At 38.2% G+C, this 26,486-nt stretch overlaps 1 protein-coding gene across 1 annotated transcript in view; it reads right to left on the bottom strand.

Annotated features, from left to right (window-relative positions):
- Positions 1–26,486, bottom strand: part of KCNH8 (potassium voltage-gated channel subfamily H member 8) — a 235,979-nt gene that overhangs the window by 42,695 nt on the left and 166,798 nt on the right. Inside the window, exons 8-10 of the mRNA XM_081159504.1 lie at positions 16,033–16,230; positions 5,312–5,511; positions 4,064–4,313 (exon numbers count right to left, since the gene is read on the bottom strand). Coding sequence (XP_081015630.1) covers positions 4,064–4,313; positions 5,312–5,511; positions 16,033–16,230 — 648 coding nt within the window. The remainder of the gene's footprint in view (positions 1–4,063; positions 4,314–5,311; positions 5,512–16,032; positions 16,231–26,486) is intronic.

Here is a 26,486-nt window from a genome sequence, read left to right as displayed (position 1 = left end):
AGGTGACTGGGGTAGAAAAAGGCTAGGGGACCCAGAGGGAGTGAGGAATTGTAGGTCATAGGTGGGCTTCGGACAGGTCCCTCGCAGGACTCGGTAAATGACTTTAGACAAACCATTTGACGTTTTGTCAGGGTTGCTTTAACCGTTCGATGGAAATAATAACAGGTCAGACTTTTCTGCTGTAAAAAGTCTCTGTGATTCTGAGGCAAGACCATCAAGAGTTATATTAATAATTTTGATTCCAGCACTTTGGAAAAGAATATAAGCATGACCATCAGCTTTCTAACATACTCAGTTTATTTAATTTGTCTCTAAATGTGTCTACAGGACAGGTGATGTGGGCAGAGGTGTCCTCTATCCCTTTTCTCAGAGTTGGGAGGCAAGATAATCATTGGAGGTTATGGACGATGAAAACTACTATGTAGGAATATAAAACACATCTTAGTTCTAAAGCTCTGTGATGGTGTAAAAACTTCATTTTCTTCATCAAAAGAAAAAAAGAAGCTCGTCATTTGTGCCACTGCAGGGAGGGAGAATCTAACACTACTTTTCCAAGTTGTCTGTGCTCCTGCCCTCCAAAACCTTTGATATTTTACCTATAATACCCGAGCCTATCAGTCTTAGGGTGGAATTTACCTGCCTGGGAACTAGCCTGCTCCTTGAGTTTGCTAATTAGATATATTGAACAATTTATTTGAACCTTTAAAATCTTTAAGTTGATTTGAGTCAGTTTAACTTAGTAGGAAGGTGAGCGTAGATGCAAGTGATAACAAAAAGCTAATTACAGCTTCAGATTTCTTTTAGACAGCCATTATTCTACTCAGCATCCACATGAGAAATAGGAAAGAAAATCCATTCTAATCTCAGTCAAATTTAGGCTAAAAGCTGAGGTGATACGACCAAGTTCACAGGGGACAGTGGCATTAAGTTCATGGCTGCAACTTAAGAACCTCTGCCTCTTTGCTTTGTCTTCACATAGCATCATGCCTAGGCTTTAGTTTTTATTTTTTTATGGTCATTTTCCTTCTCCATTTCATATGGAAACAACAGCCAACAATTTACCAACCAAAAATCACCAAGGGAATAATACCTTTGAAATATTATAGTACAAACTGCCTCCGTCTGCCCTGCATTCAATTAATTTTTTAACTTTACATTTTTTATCTTTATTGTGTCCAGAAATTCTGGAAGCCAAGTCCCTGGAATGGAGTAGGCTTCAGTAAAAGTCTGTTTTACAGAATTTTACAGTAAAAGGAAACATGCTAAATTAACTATGAGTACCTAAGCTATTAATAAATACTTATAGCTGATCATAAAATTGAGCGTTTAAAAATTATTGAATTATATCTAGGTATTATCTTCAAATCAATGTTAGATTTAAACCTTGAGATTGAGACTACTTGGCAGAAGAAAAAAGTAAAATCTCTATGTGTAGACAGCAGGGAATAAACAGCCACGTGGTGCTGAAGAATTCATTTGACCCATGGTTGTCCCCAGTACCATTAAACTTGGAAATTTTACTTCTTGCATATTTTGTTAGAAATCTAAATTGCTTCTCAAAAAAAACAATGTTGGGTACTGATGCAAGGTGTTAATACAGCCAGGGTACCTTGACTACAGCAACATTTTACGTTTGGATGTATGAGGAAAATTTATCATGATGCACTAACTGTCTTGCTGCCATGAGCATTGACATGTCCTTTTAAGCAACTGGTGTCTAGAGTAACTATAGGGTCGTTGTACTTTCGTACCTTGAGCGACCATAGCATGACTTGTTCAGCCACAATGACCCCAGCTACAAAAACAGTACCAACATCTTGCCAAACTTGGCATTCTAGGAAAGGTTCTAGTTTATTTATCCATTCAATGAATATTTATGAAGTACTGACATATGTCCGGGATCTCAGGTTGAGCCCTGGCAAGCAGGCCCTGCTAACTGACAATGTGGTTCTCACCCTCAATCATTTTAATGTCTTGTGGATTCCTTACTGTCTAGATTTAGGACCTAGATCTATGTTTCTTAATTACTCTGGGTTTCAGTATCCTTATTTCTAAAAGAACAGAAAGTTATCTATGGTCCACTACAGTCTATATTTTCCAGAATTCTATTATTAATGTTTGCTAATCAGTTATTCTTTCATTGGGGAAAAAAGTTGAGGAGATGCATTTGTGAACCATCCGGGTTAGAGCGGTAACTTAGGTTTAATTATAATTAGGCATATTAATGCCATCTGTGAAGAGTACATTTATTGGTGCTTTGTCGTTTTCTTTTAAACAACAATGAAGAAATTGGTGGGAAAACACAATTAATGAGACATGAAATGAAGGTGTACAAGGCAAACAAATTCTATCCCCGCAACAAATCCCTATGCCTGTGTCAACTGCCTCCCAGGCTTCAGATTATGGAATGCTTTCATGTATTGATTGGACAATGGAGTTATTTGAGTAAATTCTGGCTTGACGGCTGTTTGGTGATACCTCTTCCCCACAACATTATGTATTAATTCATTTTGCTGGCAGAGTGACCATGTATTAAGTATTTACAGATCAAATGTGAAGTCTTGTGCTTAAGTTTATCAAAGTCAGTATTGATTTGAATTGGCCCTATAAGACAATATTACCACAGGGAAAGCAAAACAGTTAATCTCCATTGAAATGATGTTAACCACAGGGAGAGAATATTAATAATTTATTATCTTTATTTGGGTTTAGTTCCAATAACACATACTCATGTTTAGAATGGTCATATGGAAATGGGCACTTAAATCACTTTTGACAAATACAAGGTAGAAGCACATATGTGAAAATGTTAATCATGGAAATAAAATCTACGGGAGAAATTGGGGCTAGATGCAAGAGGCAATGGATTAAATCTTTTAGCTGTAACTAGAATCTTTTAAAAATAAGAAAATCCAATTGAATTATGTATTATGAACAATGGTTATTACATAGAAGCCATCAAATTTGCACCTAGTGTGCCCTAATGTTATGGGTAATGACTTCATATTCCATTCCTGGAATTGTTGCTAGTTACCAAATTTAAAAATCCACCACAATCATGGAAGAAATCCACATATATGTTTAAAAATGGTGCATCATTTTTGCTTACATGTATAGCAAACCATAAGGTTCTGGAAAAATAAATACCTTATAGCACAGGCCCTTTCCAAAGCAGGCTATGTCAACAGGCAGGCTATGTAACTTACAGTGGTACTAAGGAAATACATGGAAAAGTATTTTATGATTAAAGTTATGTGTTTGAAGCAAATTTAGAAATAACTGTCACTTTTAATTTAGAAACACAGAATGATAGAATGACTGGCCTTTAACTTCACAAAGTTGAGAAGTGGGCAGAAAGAGTGTCAAATTTTCTTTTAAAAAATACACCCATTCTGAGCCTCACTCAAATGCTGATAATGAACTTGCCAAGCTGGTAATTAACTCTTTGAGTTGCTAATTCCATATCTTTATATTAAGGAGTAAAACGTTTGGGGATGAGTCAAGAACTGAGCCAAAACTTTGAAAGGCAAGCCCTACCTTTCTCCTGCTAAGAGGTAAACTGATGTCAACATGAAGCAATAAGCACGTGGGTATTTCACCATTCACTAGCCTCCATCTCTTCACCTTCAACTAGGGGATAACCACACCCACTTAAAAGGGTTGCAAGGTTAAATTGGACAATAGACATAAAACACCCAGTTCATATTAGGGATCCAATAGATACTAGTTTTCTTCTTTCTTCCAAATTATAATCTGCCCTGCAGCTCACTAGCTAGAATCCAGAGATTGCAGGTTTACAGTGATTATATAGAATAACAGGCATGGCTTAGAGGCAGGAAAACTAAACATAATGATTTTCACGAGAGCCTATTCTTAAGGCATAATCATTTTTGCATCATTTCTAGCACAGATAAAACTTAATGTTCATGTTCTTCTCTGAGTTGATTCTCCACAAAAATACATATGCAGCCATAATTTTCCTAGTCTGTGGAGCATCCCCCCTTTCATCTCTTTAACCTATGCTCTAGAGGAGAATTTTATGGAGTTTTCGACTTTGACCTACCAAGAATGGCCAGCACCATGCTGTCTTTAAGAACTTCCATGGAGCCCGAGCATACAAAGTAGATGGCCTGCAAAGCATCTCCTTGACGCAGCAGATACTCCCCCGGAGCACAGAAAGAAGTTTTAATGTGTAGAGACAGGGACCTGAGGCAGCCCCGGCTGGCGCACTCAAAAAGGGACAACTGTAAGATTTCCTTGTTCAAGTGCATAGTGATGTCTGAACGCAGCTCATCTGGAAAGTCCTTCAGAAGCTGTCAGAAAAGATGAGAGAGGCAATCAAGTTGGGGTAAGTCTAGTCTAGTGTATTTACTTTGCAAGACAACAGGATGTTCTTCCCATTGTTTGACCAACCAGAGTATAGAAGAGGAAGTATCTGTGTGTATAGTCCTGAGAGGTTTTCAAGGACAGTGACCTCAGGTCTGTGCTACTAAATAAGGAGCTGATAAGAAGCCTGGGGAAAGAGCATAAATTAATAAAAGACTCTGGAATGAAAGCATGTAGCTCATTGGGACTTGCTTCTCACAAAGACCCAACTCCAGGCAGAAGGTATGGGGTGTGGACCCTCTGGTGTCAAGATTATACGAAGAGAGGAGAAACCAAATAATCACATGAAAAATGGTGATTCCTGGGTTGGTAGAATGGTTGCTTGATTCACATGGTAATTTTTTTACAGTGGTGGTCTGGGGTGTTTCTGGAAGTCCACAGCTAACATCTTTGCTGAAAAACATTTTCTTTCTTTTTTTTTTTTTTTTTACTTTGTTGGTTTTAAATGCAAACATTCACTTGATTAATCTAATGCAGGGTGGAACAAAAGTAGGTTTATAGTTGTGAGTATGTGAAACACAGTTTATTCTTGTAGTATTATTTGTCAATTATTGTATTATTTGCTATAGGAACAACTATAAGCCTACTTTTGCCCCAACTCGTATTCCAAGATTACACCATTCAACTGCAATTAGAATTGGTTCCTCTCAAAGCAGGTTAAAAAGAATGAAAATAAGTCCACCTGATTGACCAGCGTAGCAAGTTAATATAAATCACCGGTCAAGCCAAAGTAGCATCATGGAAACACAAGCCAAAGCAGATGGAGGAAGATGGGTTGGATTTCTAGAGGGATTAAAAAAATAAAGAGATAAAGGAGTTGGTAGGTGTGGTCTTCGCTTCTGAGACCTACATGACAGCACCTTGCTTTTTACCTTAGAATGTGTGCTTTCTGCCTGAAAACGTCAACATGAGAAATGAACATTACCTCATTTGAATCTATTCCATTGTTGACTGACCAGGTTGTTTGGAAATATTCGAGCATCCTCTGCTTGAGCTGCTGGGGGAGGTGATGGACACGTATGAAATCCTTCAGATCCTTAGTCCTAGTGTGATAGAGGGACCATCTGGAGTACATCCTCTGTATGATTGCTGTCACGTTTCCAAACACCAAGGCATGCATCAAGGCTGCAGAGAGCACAATATATAATGGAGGGGTATATGATGGAGGAGCTCACGCCATAAGTCTATCTTCACAGTCTATATATCCTAAATTAGAGCAGAGTACGTTTATGTGGCCACGTTGGTACAGCTCTTTTGATATGAGCATTTTGGTGTGTTCACTTTGTCACAGGATGCATCTCCATGTCGTCATTTTGATTCCATATGGCTTGATCAGAGTAAAAATATAAAAAGAAAACACCTTGATACTATGTAAAATAGGCCCCGTTGACCCACACTTAATGTGTTAGCTGCCATTCTGGCTATGAGAAATTTTATTTTGTACTTTACTCATGTCTGTATTGTTTTAATAGTTATGTATAGTTTAATAGCTATGATGAGGGTTTTAATGATAAAATTAACCATAAAGTTATAGTTTAATATATTTTTATTGTAATAACAAATACATTTAAAAAATAAGGCTATTGTAACCGGTTAGCCTTTATAGGAATATTAGTCTCTTCCCCAAAGCCATCATTTAAAATTAGCTTTAAGCTATTAAATATGGTATTTGCATTACTAAAGGTACTGAGAAAGTTGTTAGAATGTAACTGAGTATTTCCTCAATTACAACAAACCGCAGCTGAGATGAATATTGCTCCAACCCCCGGCCTCATCCCAGCTCCACAGTCACTTTAATTTTAAGGGGGATATCAGGAAACCTGAGACCATCGAGGAACGAGTGAAGTCACAGAGAAAACCAGGCGTTCTTTAGTCACAGCTGTCGTCCTGAGAAGAGCTGGGTGGTACATAGATATGTGATTCCTGTGTTGATGAGGTTTCTGGGTCAGGTAGTATTTAATACCTACTTCCTCGCAGAGTCTTCCCCTTCCTGAAACCACTACCAGAGTGTGATGAGATAGAAGACTTTGTTCCCCAGAATTTGAGGGTGCATGGGGGTGGGGGATGGGTTTGCTACTGTAAACAAGTAGAGAGAGCAGAGGGGCTTCACTTTCCAGCAGTGGCCTGCAGGGGGCAGTGGTCAGATGTCTTGAAGTCACGAAAGGTGTGCAGGGATTCGCCCTAAAGAATCATTAGCTGACTATGGAATGGCCTATGCAGACACCAGCAGAAAGCCCGGGAAGGCCTTGGAGCACCTGGGGCTGAGACCCTGGGAGATGATGTACTTACATTTACGAGAAGACCAATTCTCAGGGACATTCAGATTTTAGTCCTATCTCCATCTTGGGATGGGACTGACAGTGAGGTAAGAAGCTCAGGGGACGGGTGAAAGAATCAGTTTTAGCAGTTTTTGGTAAGCATACAAAGAAAGCAAAATAAAAACAAACAAAAACCACCCCCAAACTGAAAATTGACTAGTTTGTCTATTAGGATCTATCAAGTTGTCCCTGTACCCAAATCTCAATGTCCAAGGAGTTACGTTGAAAGTTTCTTAGCATCGTCTTGGCCAGGTGGCCCAGTTGGTTGGAGCTTTGTCCTGTACAACAAAAGGTTGTGGGTTCGATTCCCAGTCAGGGCACATACCTAGGTTGCTGGTTTGATCTCAGTTGGGGTGAGAACGGGAAGCAATTGGTTGATGTTTCTCTCTGTGTGTCTCTCTCTCCCTTCCTCTCTCTCTCAAAAAAAAAATCAATAAAAACATATTCTCGGGTGAAAATTAAAATAAAGTTTCTTAGCATCAGAATGGACACATTATGCAAATAGGTCAGCATGCTATTGTATCTATCCTGCTGCATATTGCAGGATAGAGCCAATTCAAATTCCTTTTTCCATACATTTACCAGAAATTAGTAACTACTGGCATACTAATTTCAACCTAATCTCACACTGGAATTAAAATCCGTTACCAGGTTATATATCATCATCTCTCTATGGGAAACATGGGCACTGTGTGTATAAAGTCACCCAATAATAATAAGGAAGGCCTCAATATTTTGGGAAATTAGTAGAATAGGGCTACACTTAGGATAGATATACAGGAGGCAATATAATGTTGCAGAGAAAATACAGACTTCAGAATCAGACACCCGCAGATATGAATTCTGACTTTGGTACTTTCTAATTGTTGTGCACTGGGCAGGATACATAATTCCAGTGGAGACTCAGTTCCCTTATATGTAAATGGGCATAATCGTATCTTACTCATAAAGTTATTTTAGCTTTAAAAGGTGAAAACGGTGAAAGGGATGAAAAAGTACAGATTGCCAGTTATAAAACCAGTCTCAAGGATGTGAAGTAAAGCCTGGGGAACACAGTGGATATTACTGGAATTATGTGTGGCACCAGGTGGGCACTAGATTCACTGGAGGAAACATTTTGTAAGTTATACAAATGTCTAACCACTATGCTGAACCTTACATAATATTGAATGTCAACTGCAATTAAAAAATAAATTTAAAAAGTTAATATATATATATTTAAAGTGCCTAATATTTGTGTGAAAAACAGTGGGTGATGAATTTATGTTAATTTTTATGAAAAGGGTTATCATGAATTTTTAACATGGTCAACAGAGTAAAATTTGGGGAAAAGTACTCAGATTTAAGGTTTTCAGCAAACTCTTAAATAACCAAGCGTGGCTTTTGGTGGAAATAACTTCTTGATGAAAGAAATTCAAGAAATATTCAGTAAGTGCCTGCTATGTGCAAGTATAAATAAGTATATACTCTTCCTAAAATTTAAAAAATGAAATGCCTTCCAACAGGCCAAAAGTGTCCCAGGAAAAATGTATATTGCTTAACAATTTGTTGTTGAATGTTTTTTTTTGGTGAATTCTAAATAGAGTCTCATACTTCTGTATGGTTTTAGAAACACAAGAGTCTTGATGCTTAAGTATTTTATTTGGAAGCAGAGACTTCTATTTATGATAAATATTCAGTAAAGAAAAGAACTGATTCTGTTCCAAGTTGAAGAAATCAAACACCAATTTCAGGCTCCGTTAATATACTTATGAGCACAGTGCTTGGAAGCCCCGCCATCTGTAAAAATATGTAATTGTCTTTTATGGAGATTAAACTGAGTACCCAGAACAATTTTATTTCATTTATTTTAACACTGCTTTCCTTAATTATGTGTATGATTTTAACTTTGCTTTGCTTAATTATAATGTGTGTAAAGCACTTAAAGTAAAAGAAGTAATATGTTCAGATCATTTAGCATCTTAATTGTACACTATCAATAAAATGAATTACTGGATTAATTGTAGCATTCATAAGTGTTGTTGGTAAGTGCTAGTCTATGTCTGAGTCACCATAATTTCAAAGTCTCATTTCAACATAGAAAAATACTTCTAATTTAAGTAGTTGGAAAATAAAACCCCAGCTCTCACAGTTTTTCGGTTTCCAAAGTTATTATTGCCTCTCTGTCACTGCTTATCATTTTCGCATTGGCAAAGAGTGTGCGTAAGTGTCAGGCCAAATCATTCCATCTGCTAGGAAAAGTTTGACTCAAGAACTAACTTCTCTATCCAGGTCAGTCGGGAAATTGTTTCCCTTTTACTCCTGGCATATTTGATGTGTATAATTCTTAAAGTACCAGCGTAGGCCTGCTGCTGTGTCTGTGGGAGGCTCTTTTCCTTTGTGTAGGAGTTTTATATGAAATACATTTTGTAAAGTCTCATCTTAATATCAGGTTTTTGAAGGAACCTCAGTAATTGGGATCTAAGAAGAAAGTAAACAAGTACAGTCCTATAGGACTCTCTCTCTCTTCCTTTCTCTCTCTCTCTCCCCCCCTTTCTCTGTTCCCTTCCCCCTCCTGCTTTTCCTTCCCCCCTTTTCTTCCCTTCTCCTCCCTCCCCCTCTCTCCCCACCTCTCTGGATTTGAGGCAATATTGCTCTCCTGAGGGATAACATCAGTGCTAATTTCTTTCCCCCCCTCTTCACAAATTCTTAATTGAGGCAGAGAAAGGCAACTGACTTAACAGTGGGAAAAGTCTGGCAGATAAGTGGTCCAAGTCAGCATCACCAATAATCAGACAAACATATTACTTTGATATTACTCATTGAAAGTGGTCTCCTGACAGAAGTGAATAACCTGGATTTATTTATGAGAAAAATGGGACAAACTCAAATTGAAGGACCTTCTACAAATATCTTGTAATCTTCAAAAGTGTCTAGGTCATGGAAGTCAAGGAAAGACTAAAGAACCATTCTAGGTTAAAGATACATGACAGTTCAGCGCAGTGCAGGAAACTGAGGGGATAGCTACAAAGGACATGATTCAAACAAATGGTGATATTTGGAAATGTACACTATAGAATAGATCAGGAGTTGGCAAACTATGTATGGCCCTCGTTGCTGATTTTTTTAGCCAAATACTTGGCAGCGTCTTGGGATTCTACATAGGGACTTGTTTTCTGCTATTATGAAAGGAGACCAGAGTTCAGGCTTTGGGTAATCTTAGCTGACCGCCCTTTCTCTCCCACCTACTCACTGCCCTGGAATTTTCCACTCCTTGCTACAAGTACACTGGATTATGGATGGCAGATGGCAGAGAAAACAGAGTGAGAACAATTTCCTAAATGGTGATTTTAAATGGCAGTGTTAAAGACATCTTAAAAACAGCCCGAATTTGTGAGCACCACAGCCCATATGGGCCCAATGAAATTATGTCAGGATAACATATATAGGATGAGTGGATGTAAGGCAAACCTTGACCATTGAGTTTCACTCTACCTCTCTCAGGGCAACAACGCCTCATTGACACTGGACATGTCCTCAGTGATGTGTTTTCTTCACTGGGAAGCTTTATCTAACCTCGGAGGTTGAGTTGATGGTCCCACTGACTGGAGCTAAGTCATTAGGTGACTATTAGGCTGTCGTTACTAAGTATAATAAAAGAACTCTTAAAGACATGGGAAAATGTTCTCAATATATTTTGTCTGGTGGCAAAAATGACATGCATAGTTGATATAAGTATTTCGGAAAATAGAGGCATATTAGTATAAAAAGACTGAAAAGACTATCTTTTGTTGGTGGGATTATATGTAATTTTATTTGTGTGTGTGTTTCTTCTAGTCTTTTAAAAACGTGCATTATAAAAGAAAAAATTAAAATTAAAATGGAAAAAGAAAGAACACTGTCTCCTAAGCATCTATTTCCATTACTAAACCGTGAACTCCTAGAAGGAAAGTGTCACGCCTTCGTCATCTTTGTTTCTGCAGCATTCCGCACAGCACCTGCATAATCCAAGTGAGCTATAAATATTTATGAAACTGAAGTGAACTTCTGGTAGTTTGATAATTTCTGTAAGAAGTTTTATAATCATAAGCAATAGCGTAGACAATTTATGGTGAACGGTTCAGCCCCAAACCCATTCCTTCACCTTCACCGCACTCTCCAAAAATTATCCATTTTAATCTCATTAGGATTATTGCCACTAACTTAGACAATATGCTTTTACTTCTATGACTTTACTGCTTGACTTATTATTTTTAGACAATGCCTAAAAACAACCTGACATGAAAGGTGAGAACTCAGCTCACTGCTACCCACCGTCTCATCCCACACCTGAGGGGTATGTTATTTAGCTCACCTATTATAATTTTACTGAGAAATTTGACAAATGCTAAATGTATAGCTCATTGAGATTTCTCCAAGTGAACAGACCTATGGAGTAACTGCCCCCCAGGGGAATAAACGGTATTATCAGCACCGTGGGGCCTCCTTTGTGTCCCCGTCACAGCCACTAACCCGTCCTGCACGAAAGAGAACCGCGGCTACGGGTTATACAGCAATCAGGAAGCTTTGCCTATTTTTGAACTTTCTCCAAATAAGATCACACAATATGTACATTGTTGTGACTGGCTTCTCCGCTCAGCATTGAATTTGTCAGATTTACCCACGCGGCTGCAGATGTCACAGCTCGTTCATTCTCATTACCGCCGAGCAGCGATTTTCAACCGGGGCGCTGCAAGAATGTTTAAAACATGCGCTACCTGGCTATCCGGTCAGGGCCGCCGGCCTCTTTCCCCTTAGGTGGCCAAAAAAAAAGGTGACAGCCGCCAACACGACAGCCACCTGGGGTGAATGAATCAAAGTTATACCTTTTTTCCCCCCAGATCTGCAAAAAGAAATATTTTTTGGTGTGCCACAGAACTTTAGTAATTCGTTTATGTGGGCAATGAGATGAAAAAGGTTGAAAATCACTGCTGTATAGTACTCTATTTAATTACTTCATAAGTTACTCATTTATTCCCCTATTAATGAACATTTTCAGTTTGAGAGTCTTGTAATACTACTACTGTGGGTATCTATGTATATGTCTTTATATAAATGTACTTTTGTTAGATATACAGTCCGAAGTGGAATTGTAAGAGGCACAGAAAACAGGTATGCTCAGCTTTGGTAGATAGTGACGAAACTTTTGTACCCATCAACAGTGTAGGAGAAGCTAAGCTGTTCCACATCCTCTCAAACACTTAGGGTTGCCAGGGTTTTTAAGCTACCGTTCTGGTGAATGTAAATGCCATCTAATTTTGATCTGAATCTGCATGTCTCTCATGAATGTGTAGAGCACCTTTTTGTATGATTACTGTCTATGTCTATTTAGATATAGAAATCTATATTTTCTACTCTCAAACTTTAAGTTATACTTCGAATATATAAATGTGTGAGGACATAATTATGCTCATATCTGTGTACTTTTTAAGCTAGGAAAGTACATACCAGAATCTTACCAACAGTCTGATCACGTTGATGGCCGGTTATGGGCAATTCTTTCCTCCTTTGCTCAATGAAAAAAAATGCCTATAATAAATATGTAAATTTTTTTCTAATTTTTAATTTTTAATTCATGTTTAAACAGTGTGTTTTTACTTCTCTCCAGTAAATTCATCAACTGCCTCAATTTGAGGGAGATAATGAGTGGGTTCACAATTATTTTGTAATTCTCTTAGTTGTCGTAGCAAACACTCGATTTTTTCCAGTGTGGATATATTAAAAATACTCATTAGGGTTGTGTTTTTTTCCCCCTCCCCTTCAAAATCCTCTGTTTTTCAATTTAAAGTATGTGAACTCCTCTTGAATTTTGCAGATTAGTTTAGTTCACTTCATTTTGATTCAGATTTACCCCTGGTGAAGTTTCAGAGTAGAACAAACAAAATCCTAGATACCATTTTATAGAACAAAAGCACAAATCTCCTTAACAGATTAGTATTTTATTGCCAACAGAGACCTTCAAAAAGGTGATGAATGTTCTCTGCCATCCCAGCCTCTCTTTAGATATTTATGTAATTTCAATTAATAAATTTTGCAAGCCCTCCTACAAAAGTGGAATCCTGTATTTAAAGTGCTTTTAAAAAGATTTTATGCATTTTGAGGTTGTCTGCTCTTTTTTTATTGATTTGTAAAAGTTCTTTATATATGATAGATAAGACATGAGTCCTTTGCCAGATGTTTGCAAATACCTTCTCCTATCCAGTGGCTTGCCTCTTCACACTCTTAATAATCTTAATAATGTCTTTTGACAAATATAAGTTCAAGTTAGCAATCTTTCTTTTATGATTAGGGCTTTTTATGTCATGTTTAAGAAACCTTTGTCAAATCCAAAGTCATAGAATTACTCTCTTATATTACCTTTTAGAAGCTTTATTGTTTTCTCTTTCACATTTAGATGAAAACTTATCTGAAGTTAATTTTACTGTACAGTTTTTAGAGTTTAATGTACATTTGACCCAGTAACATTTATTGAGAGTATCATCATTTCCCTTCGCACTGCAGTGTCACCTGTGTTATAAATAAAGTGAACATATGTGTGTGGGCCTGATTCTGCACTATCTTGTATTCCATTGGCCTATTTGTCTATTCTGCGCCAACACCATACTTTATTACTGTAGCTTTCTAATACATCTTGATATTTGTAGCACAAATCCTCCAAGTGTGTTCTTGATGATTTCCTTGGCTAGTTTTAGCCCTGTATTTCTAGAAATAGCTTGTCATTGTTCAAACACACACATGAATATACACAAACACACATCTCCTGGGATTTTTATTCTGACTGCTGTGAATCTTTAAATTAATTTGGATACAATTAGTATCTTTATAATACTGAGTCCTAAAACCATCACCATTGCATATCCTTCCATTATTTTAAACCATTAGTAAATTTTCTCACTGTTTGTAGTTTCCTATGTAGTAGTATTGCACATTTCAAAGATTAATTTCTACTCTGGTTTTTTAATCTTTTGAAATTTTATTTTATAATTATTAGTGACGCCACTTACAAATGAGCACTGGTTTTACACCAGGATAATTTGTTCAATAAACATTTAACAAGTGACAAAGTGACCTTCTCTAATTATTTCCCATAACTTTAGGCCTTGTGACCAGCATAGCTTCTATTTTCAGTGAGCAGCAGGTTCTCAATCATAAACTGTTACCCCTTAACAGCTTATGATTCAGAACCACTCACAATATAGTAGGTGGATCAATAGAGAGTAAGTTCAATTATCTAGCAGATTCTTCTAATGTCAAATTAGTAGGTTAAGCCTTAAGCATTTGAGTGTTTCCCAAAATTTCCATCAGGAATAGAAGAAACATGGGCAAATATTAAATAAGTATAGACTGTATATTTGAAAAATGCTTGTCATTTCTCTAGGCTGAAAAATGGGCCATGAAGAAGAATGGCAATTACGTATGTCATAATACTGGGTCTAAAACAGCCGCCACAGGGTCTGGCACATGGTAGCTCTTCTGAAAATGAGAATTGCTGTTCTCTGCTCCCCAGGCTGTTACTGCTCTACATCAGCCAAGAGCCTGTTACAATTGCTGCAGCCCCAATGTGCTACTTCAGCAACTCTGCCACGAGCACTGCCTTTCCAAGAAATTCTTCCGACCCCTGGCCCTTGTTTCTCACTGCTTCTGAACTTCCTAACTGATTTGGCACTTAGCATTTACTGCCTGGTATTCTTAAATCTCTTTCCACATATTTCAGCCTCTTTGTTCCAAGTCGGATCACAAGCTCCTTGAGGGAAGGTTCCGCTTCATGTTTTTTTGATTTCACCACGGGCTGGATCACTCATTGCTTAAAGCAGGGAAGCTGGTAGGAACCATCCCTTATTATAAGGCTCAAAACTTGAAGCAATACCTGGGATTAAAGCCAGGAAGAGTACATAAATTAACAGGCTTTGGGGGAAATACTGTGGGGCAGCAAATACTAACAGAACACTGGTCTAAGAAGAATGCTTACTTGATCTAGGTAGACATCCACATCTCCTACTACTCCACAGCAGCAGCCTGATAGCTCAGTCATTTCCCATTTATGTATTTAAAGACAGAGGTAAGTATTATTCTGGGTCCACACCTTGCTTTGTTACCTACTGGCTGTAAAGCATTGGGAAAGTTACTTTATTTCTCCAGGCTTTAGGGTCATCATCTGAAAAATGTGGATAATATGAGAATCAATTATACTAAATATTTCAACAGAGGGAATCTACTGTCGAGAGTTGGTTTCCCTGGCATGGGGAGGATGACTGAGCAAAATGAGAGTAGAGAGGAAACGTGGCTGTAATAACTGCAGGAAGGAGCCTCTGCCCTTGGGGCTGGGTAAACAAAGGCAAGAATGGGGTTATCAAAGCATAGAAGCCCAGGGGAAGAGCTGTGAGGAGCCACAAGGAGCCAGGGCTCTGATTTTGGATGTGGGGCACCCCCAACAGATGCAGGGGGCTCCAAGAAGGCCCAATGACACTGGGGGTGTCTGAAAAGACTGAAGGCTGGAACCATTCGCTGCTGATTGAGGCGGCCTGCCACCGACAGAAGATACATCATACATATCACAGTCAGGGAGCCCCTTCTCCCTTCCTCCAGCTTTTCAGTCTCTCTCTGGCGCCCCCAGTTGGCAGAAGTAACTGAAATTGGCCGGCAAAGAAAAATGAGCTCTGCAGAGCCCAAAGCAGGGTACAGGAGGTGTATTCGGACTTCAGACACAATAGTATAGCAGCTTGTCTATTCGATAAATGGGATGATAATGGTGCTAAACCCTTCGATTTACCATAAGAACCACTTAGAGTATTGTTACTGAATCATTTAGCACAGAGAATAGAGCATAGAGCAATTAATTCATGGTAACTATTTATTATTATTGTATTGATGTTTTTCGTTGTTTTATTTTTAACTAAGTGATCTATCAAACATCCTTAACTTACTATATTAGCATTAATAACATTTGACAAGACGGACCTCTTTGGGACTATAACATGGAGTTTTAAGCATATACCTGCAATTTAGACTCACATCATTCACAAACACTAGGGGTAAATAGTATGGCGAGTAAACAAAGTGCCTGCCCTTTAGAAACCCACCATCAGGTAAATGGTTCCCTCTTCATCTGTGCAGAAAATGGAATTCTTCGACATCACAGACTTTCATTGCTAATCTTTATGTATGTGACGATGTTTGTCACTGATCCCTTAAATAGTGCTTTTGGACTCTTCCAGTGTAAACCAATATATCTCTATTATGTTTTAGGAGAGAGCAACAGTTTGGCGGACACTCGTTCCCCCTCTTGGTATAAAAGAAGAATCTCCCTTACCACCAATCAGCATGGTGCAGATGGAGAAGATCTTTTCTGCATCGGTATTAGCAGAGACGTTCCCAAACCCAACGCTGGTGAGGCTGCTGAGGGTGAAGTACAGCGCTGCGATGTAGGCACTCCGGATGGACGGGCCCCCCAGGGTGTTGTTGCCGTAGTAGGGAGACTCCAGCCTCTTCCCCAGCTCGTGGAGCCAGCCTGCGGCAGGAGAAAGAGCGAGAACCTAAGCCCCACAGGTAAGGCCCGGTATTAACACGTGGTGCTAATGATAAGGAACGTTTAGGGGAGGTCCAAATTTGTTTAGGGGAAAGAAGGGAGTTAAAAGGAAAAGGCAAGGATTATATTGCATTGCTTTAGCAGCAAAAATATCACTTTTATGCAACTGTTTTGTATAATACACATAGAAGAGAAACAGGCATTCAAGAGCCGATCCATGGTCAAAGCTAAACAGGCGACTGTAATGCAAGGAACTACCTGTGGAGACTGCAAACAGCATTGCTACTCTCAGTAACTGTGCTGTATATCTCAGTGGTAAAGCTCATTTCTCAATTAGAATTTTAAGAAACAAAACAGCCAAGTACAGATTTTTTCCCATTGTTTTGTTGAATTTATTGGGGTGACATTGGTTAATGAAATCATATAGGTTTGAAGTGTACAACTCAATAAAACATCATCTGCACACTGTGTCCTGTGCTCACCACCCAAAGGCAAGTCTCCTTCTGTCCCCATTTATCCCTCCTCTGCCCACTTCCACCTTTCCCCATCCCCCTGCCCCCTTCCCTCCGGCCATCAACGTACTGCTCTGTGTCTATGTGTCATATATATAATATATATAATATATATATATGTATTTAATCCCTCACCTTTTTTCACCTGGCCCTCCAACCGCCCTCCCCTCTGACAGCTGTCAGTCCGTTCTGTGTATCTATGCTTCTGTTTCTATTTTGTGTGTTAAATTATTTTGTTGATTAGATTCCACATATAAGTTGAGATCATATGGTATTTGTCTTTCTGACTTGCTTATTTCACTTAGCATAATGATTTCCAGGTCCATCTATGCTGTCACAAATGGTAAGATTTTCTTCTTTTTTTTATGGCTGAGTAGTATTCCATGGTGTATATGTGCCACAACTTTGTTATTCACTCGTCTACTGATGGCCACGTGGGCTGTTTCCAGATCTTGGCTACTGTAAATAATGTTGCAATGAACATAGGGGTGCATACATTCTTTGGAATTAGTGTTTCGGGTTTCTTCGGATAAATGACTGCTGTGTCAAATACATATTTTTAAACCCTACATGATGATAAATAGCAACGATCACAAGAATCTAGACTTCAGACAGGCGAGATGGGTTTATTTCTATCCTGTACAACATTTCCCTGTTCACTCGGGCTGATATCTAGTTGTCTTCCAACTCTTAGCTCATGTTACCTTCCTAACGAAGCCTTTTCTGCAATCTCATTCTACTATTTGGGGATAGAGAGGAAAACTGCACAAATAAGAGGTACCTGCAATAGTATTGGGCGCCCCTCCCTACACCTGTTTCATACTGGTGTATGTATGTGTCAAAACTTGTCACATTGAGCGATTTAAATATGTGCAGTTTATTACATGTCAATTATACTGTCACATATCTGTAAAAAAGCAATATTAAATAAAGATGGGAAATATTAAGTATAATAATAATAATAGAATGGAAACACAACACAAAGATCACTTTAGATCCTTTATTAGAGCTATTTGTCTTTTAAGATATTATATTTGAAAGTACTCTCACTCTTCCCCTCTCCGTATGTGTGTGTGACAAAACACTGACAGTTCAGTTCAACCTACAGGGTTCATCGGACTTTTATTAAGGGATGTTATTCACTGACCGCTACTTTCTTATAAACACTTCATTTGATGGCTGCCCAAGAAGGGATGAAAAGTCATTATACTCTTTAAGTAGTAATAATCCTGTCATTATCAACGAAAGGTAGAAATTATGGAACTGTACTAGGTAATTTAAATGAAAATCTGAAACACTGGAAATTCCTTGAGACCAAGGAGAAATGCTTAGTAGCAAGTACTGTGCCTATTTATCCCATGTTCCTAGAGAAGTGTTTCTCAGCCTTGATCTTGCCTCAGAAACATCCAGTGGGCTTGTTGAACAGAGCTAGCTGGCCAGGTCCTCTCCCTGGAGTTTCTGGACAGCACACAGGGAGGCTGGAGAGATGGGCTGAGAACTTGCCCTTGGAAGAGGTTCCCACATGATGCTGATGTTGCGGATTTAAGGGACTGTGCCTTGAAAACCACTCCTCTAGAATAATGATTCTCAACATTAGCTGCAGCTAGAAAAGCTTTTAAAAAATACACTGCCCAGGTGTCACCTCCAATGAACTGAATCAGAATTTCGGGTGCCACACCCAGGTATGGGTGTTTCTTTTTAAAGTTCCCCAGTAGACTCTAACATGAAGATAGAATTTAGAACCACTATTCCAGAGCCCAGCAAAGCACCGGACAACAAAATAATTTAATAAATGTTATTTTAAAAAGTGAGCAAATTAATGAATGGATCAATGGTTCTTGCCCTCTGATAGTATGAGACAATAGAACATTGATGCAATACAGCAACATACACACATTTGTAAATTTGTACTAGATTTAGTCACAAAGTATAATGACTGTATTTTTGGATGATAGAGAAAAATTATAAAATGTTACATTATACGTTATAAAAGATGATGCCATTAGCAGCCTGTGACCGTTTACGTCATCGGTAATGGTTTTGTAAAGGAGTAACTCTAGATTTGAACACAGATTTAAATGTGCACTCTTCCATTTATAGGATGCAGGAATGACTAACTTCTTCTGGCTTCACTTTTCTCATGTGTGAAAACAGAGTTACTATTTAACTTGTAGGGTTGCAGTGGGATTAAATGAGTTGCCACATGAAGAAAATGCCAACCACTGTTGCTGGCAGAGGTTTAGTGCACAATACCTCTTTTCTCCCCCTTTCTACTGTTACTTACATTGGAGCAGAGAAATCACAAAATTCAGAAAGAATTTTGAGAGAATTTTGAAAGAATTTTGAGAATTATTAAGAGAAAATATGAGACCAGCAGTGAATTATAATGGAAAAAGAAGGTTGTGACTAAATGTATTAGGTAGAACCTAGGGGTGTCATGGGTACAAATTAGCATTTCTAGCTAATAGAAATGAGAGGAAGAAAATCCAGGTGACAGTAGTTCTTAAAATTTGGGGAGTTTTGCACCCATTTGTGAATCTGAGGAAAACATGGTCTTGTTCTTAGAACAAAGTACATGAGGGGACATACGCGTGATTCTGTATCCATTTCAAGGCCTTCTGTAGTCCTTTCATAAATGTCAGGTCCAGAGACGCAGAGTAGGAGGCTCTGCTCTAGAATTTTAAGTGAGGGGATGGGGGAAGTGATAAAGTGTGATTTGGTAACTTGGTTTAATCTTCTATGGAAGAAGATTTAGGAATAAAGATAACTTATCCAAGATTAAAGAGATCTCACAAAAGCAAATCAACTGTGCGTGTTAAAAGTATTACTGGTGTATATATATCTACTGTAGGAAGAAAGTGAAGACACAGGGACAATCAAGAAGCAGAGGGGACAGCTGAACATAGCTTTATACTCAGGATGGAGATTTCTGCAGAGCCGTGCGCATATATGCATTTGAACTAAGTGTTGTCAGGTATGGACAACTGAGGGATGCAAATGGTTGTGTGTTGGCTATTTTTCACTGTCTTCTAAGCTGTGCTCTGAAAGGGTGTCATATTTCTGCTTGACAAAGAAGTAATTAGAGGGGCTTATCCCTTTGTCCCATATTGGTCATTCCTGCTAATTAGTGGGAAGTCTGAGCAGCTGAAAAATGTTATTTTGCCCAGAGAGTAAATATTGCATGACCTAATTTTTGTTTTAGTTGCTGCATAGAGGGGAACAAAACCCTGCGATAAAGCCACTGCTTCCTCTCAGCTGAGTCAGCTATACTTTTAGAGCCCGAATTGACACCTGGGCCCATCGATTGATATTTGAATTGAAGCAGTCTTACTTCTGGAACCCAAACTTCTCTGATTTAAAAAATAAAAGCAAACAAACCCAACCAGTACATTTGGTTAAACTCCTCAGTAGGAACAAAAATGAAACATTTAAGAATTTTTCAAACCAAATCAGTCTTTATATCATTTGGTTTCCTTAATAAAATGGGATAATAGTTTGTGTTAGGACAGGCAGATAATATTCTCACTCAACCCCTGTTCATTTACACATGTGTGAAACTGAGAAGTGATTCAGGGAGCAAAACACAAACAGCAGACCTACTTTTGTTGATATCTCTTTTCTGTCTAGCCAACTGTTCTATTTTCAGAAACATCTTTTTTTAAAGAAAGGTTGCTACTAAACTGTGTTATAACTGATGGAGCAGAGGCAATAACGATGATTTAAAAAAATCTGTTAACATGGAAAGGCGTTAACACCCCCAAATCCGGGGATTGGCTCCGTGGGCTAAATAAAACTTTTTCACAGAACAGCTCCTCTGAAATGAGAACACATGTTCCACTGTCACAAGACAACATGTCACTGTACTGTACAAAAGAAGCAATTTAACCAGTTTGGAAGCCAATCTTTTTTTATGCCGGAGAAACTCGTCTCTAAATGAAGGGATGTCCTAGAACACAGTCTGTCTGCTTCTGCTCCCTCAAAAGAACATTTTGAAAGAAAAAGCACACACAATAAAGTAGAATTTAAATATACTGAATATACTGCCATCTGAAAAAAATAAAACATAAAATAATCCTGTCATGACTAAAATAGATTAGGTGAATAAAATAGAGTAGATCTGTGAAATAAATATAAATTTCAAAGATACAATGCCTCTTAATGATCATGCCCAGAAGAGCCTATAATTTGACATGATAATTCAATCCACTGCGTGCTTATCTTGGGCTACGTATTTTGCTTAATTACATACTTTTAACTCTCAAAGGGAGTTCCTTATTTTACTTGTTAGGTTTCCTACAATAATGTACTCACTTTTACTGTGCATATGTGTGTATGCACAGTTTCTACAGGTGTGACCTGCTTTATACAATAGATATGTCCCTGAAAAGTTTAGTTTATAGTAGCAGTCAGTAAACTGACAGATACTTTATGTTTAATGAAAGAAACAGAAGCATGTTATTTAAGGAAAGCCCATGGTTGAATCTCTTTGGTGATATAAGATACTTCAGTAATATGAAAAGCCATCGAGTAAAATATGAGCTTCTTAAATCAGATTTATGTGTGTGTGTAAAGTTGTGTTTGTATGAATATAAAAAAGGAAAGGATTAGCACACACATAATTACATCTATAATTCAAAATGGTGTTTTACTGAATTTGGTGTGAATGCACCAGGATGTAACAAGGTTTAGCTAGAAGCAAGAATGGAGCCCATTTTCAGGTTTTCTTACTATCAGATTGGCCTACAGTTAACATTTTACTGAGTTTTTCCTGTGTTCCAGACACTCTGCTAAGATGGTACATCTTCCATCTCATTTATGTGTACTAACCCTATGGAATAGGTACAATTGTCATATGTATTTTATTTCAGTAATTATGACAACAATTTAGAAACTATTATCCCCATTTTAAAGAAGAGAAAACTAAGGCTCTGAGAGATTAAATAACTTGTTCGAAGTGGCAGTGTCAGGATTTTAATCCAGATCTGTGTGCCGTTACAGCCCGAGTTTTTGACGACTATATCATAGTGCTTCACTGCTAGATTAATAGACCCCAGATTACTGGTGTTGTAGTATAACTGAATGCCCTTACAGGCGAGGTGCCATTTATTACTATGGTATACATACTTGGTAAAGAAAAAAGTCATCTCAGTTAAGGCTCCCCAGAAGCAGGCCCTGAGACAAGTTTAAGTATAAGCAATTTGTCTAAGTAAATATCTTTAGGAGACAGTGGGGCAAGGACACAGGGAAGGGGAGCCGGCCAATGAAGTATGCGTCGCCAAGATCCCAGGATAGGCAATTAGAACTTGATCCCACTGGGAACCTCTGGGACCGCAGGGAACACACACACCCTGTTGGAGCAGAGGAATTTAAGCACCAACTGTCAGTCATCAATGACTGACTACTGCTCCTGGGAAACAGTGATTTCCCACCAGTGCCATGCCTGCTGGCAGAGGAGCCCTCCATAGCTCAGGACAGTGCCTCAGGCATAGACACAGACCCTAAGGATGGGAATCAGACAGACTGAGGAACATGGTGGAATTCCAACATTCGCAGCAGCAGCCAAAACTTAGCCAATGCCAAGTATTTTGCTAGGCTTTCATATAACTTTCTTTTCATCCAATTCTCACAATAACTGGGATTTTTAATTTTGTTTTGTTTTAACTTACGGAGTCCCACAGAGAAGTTGAGCAATTTTCTCTCTTCTTTTAGAAACTATTAGAATCGAGAGGCAAATCATAACTCTAACTCAAACATTCATGATCTTTCTATTATACTACACTGCATATAAAGAGGTAGTCATTTATAATTATCATTTAAATTGTGCTTGTTGAAACCATTATTAAATAAGTTTGCTTTTCCAGCGATCACTTTTGCTTAGAGTGGGGAAATGTGCCCCCAAAGCACAAATTGTATCAGAGAAGACTGAATAATTATCCAAACATAATCCACAATGTAGACATGGGATGACATCTTAGTTAGAATGTGAATATTACTTCAATGATGATTAAGAGGTTTCTAATGTAAATTCCAAGCATAGAAAAATTAACATTTGCTCCCTCTCCCCACATAATTCTGAAGAACTACTAAGCTCGCGGACTTTATCCAGGTATGGCACGGAAAAGCACTGTGATTCTTGTGAGTCAGAGGCAGGGGCTGGCTGGCTAGGAGAGGCCTAGCAGTGGGGGACAATGATTGCTGTGGGTGGGGCACACGCGACAACTTCTCTGGTCTCTTCAGCCTTCGAAGTGAGGGGCTGGAGTGTGGACTGCTCAGTTGCAGAAGTGACTGAGAGATATCAAGATAAATGTCAGAAGTCCGAGTGCATGCATGTGTTTATGTGTGTGTGTGGCAGGGGGTTGGTGATGGTGTGGCAATTAAGACCCAAGGCCTTTGTGGGGTATTGTGTTTACTGTTACACTGAAAAAGAGTTGTTAACCCTGGATATATAAGAAAATATATTTTTTCCCTTAACTCTGAGAGCTTGAGATTTCATCTCTGTTGTTTCTTAAAGTATCTACACTCTACAGTGTAGATAAGTGACATACTTATCACCATATTTTAAGGTTCCCCTAGTGCCTGCTGCTATAGTTTTTTGTTTTGTTTTGATTTTGGTTTAAACAAACTTTATCTTGAGGTAATTTTAGATTAATACAAAAGTTGCAAAGAGTACAGGGAATCCCTGTATGTCCTTCACTCAATTACCCCTAATGTTAATATCTTAACATTTGTCAAAACTATGAAATTAACATTGGTACATTACTATTAACTAAACTATGAATTTTCTATATTTTAACTTAAGAAACAGAGTTAAGGAGGTTAGATTCCAAAACTTACTCGCAACCTTCTACCCCGTCCCCGTGTTACAGGACGTGACCAAGGATAAGACCAGAAGGGCACGAGGCTGTAGTGGTGTTTAATACTGATTTGTTGATTCCACTAAGGAAGAGGCATCAGTAAATTTGAGGTCTCACTTTGAACAGAAACTTCATTACCTAGAGTTCCCACTAGTCTCATAACTAGGGGTGTCTTTTCTGAAATGGTATAACCTATTTTTGAGGTAAAACTCTGAAGCAAAAAAAAAATTAATCATAAAATAGTAGAGACTGGACTTTGAGTAGGAAATGGGGGTCCCGATGCTGGTCTTGCCCCACAAGTAAATCGATGTTGGTCCTTTATACATCAAGTAGCCTTTTTGGTTGTCCATTTTCCAAATTTGAATATGACGTGATTGGACTGAGTAATCTCTCAGTTCTTTCTCAGATCTAAGGTTTTATGAAATAAGATTCTGTTATGTTTCTTCACAAACGGTTGAATTTTTAAAGCAAAATGTTTGTGTAATAACCCATGATTCTGTGGATTCATCTTTTATTTGTTTTTAATTATTTGAGTGATGATCCATCAGCAAATATTGATGGGTTAAGGATGAAGGTTTTCACATTTGGACACATGTATCACTTCTGCTCTATTTCCACTGCTGAACAGTTTTTCAGAGCAAGAAATGCTATTTGCTATTAGTTCTGTCAAGAAAAAAAAAATGTACCACTTGTGCTGAAACCAGTCCAGAGTTTGCCAGTTCTCTAAAGTCTACTTAAATTTGTATAACAGAAACTTCCTGAATATTGATTACAAGATATAGCATTTCACTTCAGCAGTGATTAATTGCAAACTGCCAAGACAGCCATCATCATATGTACCAAAAAAGCAAAACAAATATACACTAGAAAGAATGAGAAATGTGAAACCACCCAAAACCACAGTTGAGCAGCTACTGTAGAATTTTCTGATTGAGCTTAATAAAAGACAGAACAGGCCGTCTGTTTCCAGCCAAGGAGGGAACTTCCAAATGCCTCTCAAATCTTAGCTAAAAATAGAGAAAATTCTAACAAAGATTAGTCTCATGGCAATGTTAGCAGAACATAAACTCTGAACTATTTGCATTTCACTTTCCTATATAAACGCTCATACAGTTCACAGTGCTTTCAGATCTGTGCCTCAATGTGAGCAATTTTTCCTGAATAATTGCTCTGGTGTCTCTAATGGCGTAATGAGTTTGTGGGACACACATTCATGTATGACCTCAGAGTATCACTTACAAAGACAACTTGTCACTGAGTAAGAAATTCTAACCCAAAATACTCATCTCTTGTATCTACATCAGGACAAAAACCTGCTCCAGGAAGATAACTTGGGATAAAAGTAACTGATTCCAGCCAAATCACTTTATTTTATTGGTATGCTAAAGTTTATTTTCACTGTTTGCACCCAATATCCTTTCTGTCCCCTTTTTTCCTCTCAAAGTCTGGAAGTTGTTGCAAATCTAGGTAAGAAAAATGAACTGACAGGTCCCAGGTTTGCAAACCATTTCTCAGCTGCCTTAGTAGTTGCCTGGAAGTCATTTAAGTGAGGATAGGGCTTTGACAGCCACTCAAAGGAAATCTCAAGTTTCTCTGGTTTACAGAACTTCAAATTAAAGTTCCAATTACATTTCTTCCAAATGTGTTAAAGGAGGTACATTTTCTGACATCTCACTTATAAAAGTAACTCTAAAATAAATTAGACCACGTAATACGCTGGAATGTTGTAGTCAAATACTCCATTAGAGTTCTCTGGAATTTACTGGGTATGGATGCTGTTGTAAAGGCATTTTCTTCGAATTTCTAGGAAATGCCCATCTCAAAGTGAAACACCAACGTTGAGGTGTCAGCCTTTGTTCCCTTTTAGAAGAGCTGATTCTGACTCATATGTCTAGCAATGCATTTAAAACATTTAACTAACTTTGTTTGATGACTTGATGGGGTGTGAAATACACGAACATTTAAAATGAGTTTTTAGCCAGAGGGTGGCTGAGTGATTGGACTTGAAGGAAGCATAGGGCAATGGGGTTTGCCAGAGAGACCTAAATTTTTAAAAATGAGAAGTAGGTGGAGTGCAGAGTAACAACAAATAGAGAAACAAGAAACTCAGAAAGAATGCACAAGAGAAACATGTCAAATCAGGTAGGGCAGTGCATTAAACCTGGATAAACCCAGAAGGCAAGCAATGTAGCACGTGAAAGTGCTACTTAACAGCTGTGTAATGTTGGGTAAGTTACCTCTCCTGGAGACAGTGCCTTCCTCTTTCCTCCTTTCTAACGTGGAGAGCGTGACAGTAACTCACCTCAAAGGCTGTTGTGAGGTTGAGTGACACAATTCCCATAAAGCGCTTAGAAGAATGCAGGATTAAACAGAGCAAGCACCGGAGGCAAAGCTATTATTATTGTCTCTGCTGTAGTTGGGAAAGAATGAAGGTTTTCTGTTTTAAAGGCAACAATGCAGATTTTTAAAATCCTTCATTACTGAAAATTTATATGAAATTGAACCCAACATCTCATTTCCATTAGGAGAAAACAATGGACAGCTTAGAAATAAGGTACCCAAGCGCATCATTCCTGGCATTCAAGGATCTTACATCATTCCTACTTACACGTTTATGAGGTATTGAAGACATGAAATGGGTAGGGCATAAGCTCAGAATAGTTTCTGTCATCAGTTTGCTCTGCCATTACTTGACTCATTATGGTAAAAGTAGTATTCTGTAACATTCTTGTGCATCTGTGGTTAGAGACCATACATTGACCCACCCAATGTGCTGAATACTTTATATATAATTTAATTGAATCCTATGTTGTACAATTTCTTATAACTCTAAGTGCTAAGTGTTATAACCTGAAATGTTGATATTAAAATA

Source organism: Miniopterus schreibersii, assembly GCF_964146895.1.
Source record: "Miniopterus schreibersii genome assembly, chromosome: 15".
NCBI lineage: Eukaryota > Metazoa > Chordata > Mammalia > Chiroptera > Miniopteridae > Miniopterus > Miniopterus schreibersii.
Note: the sequence above shows the minus strand (reverse complement) of the source record. Positions and strands in the feature narration are given on the sequence as shown.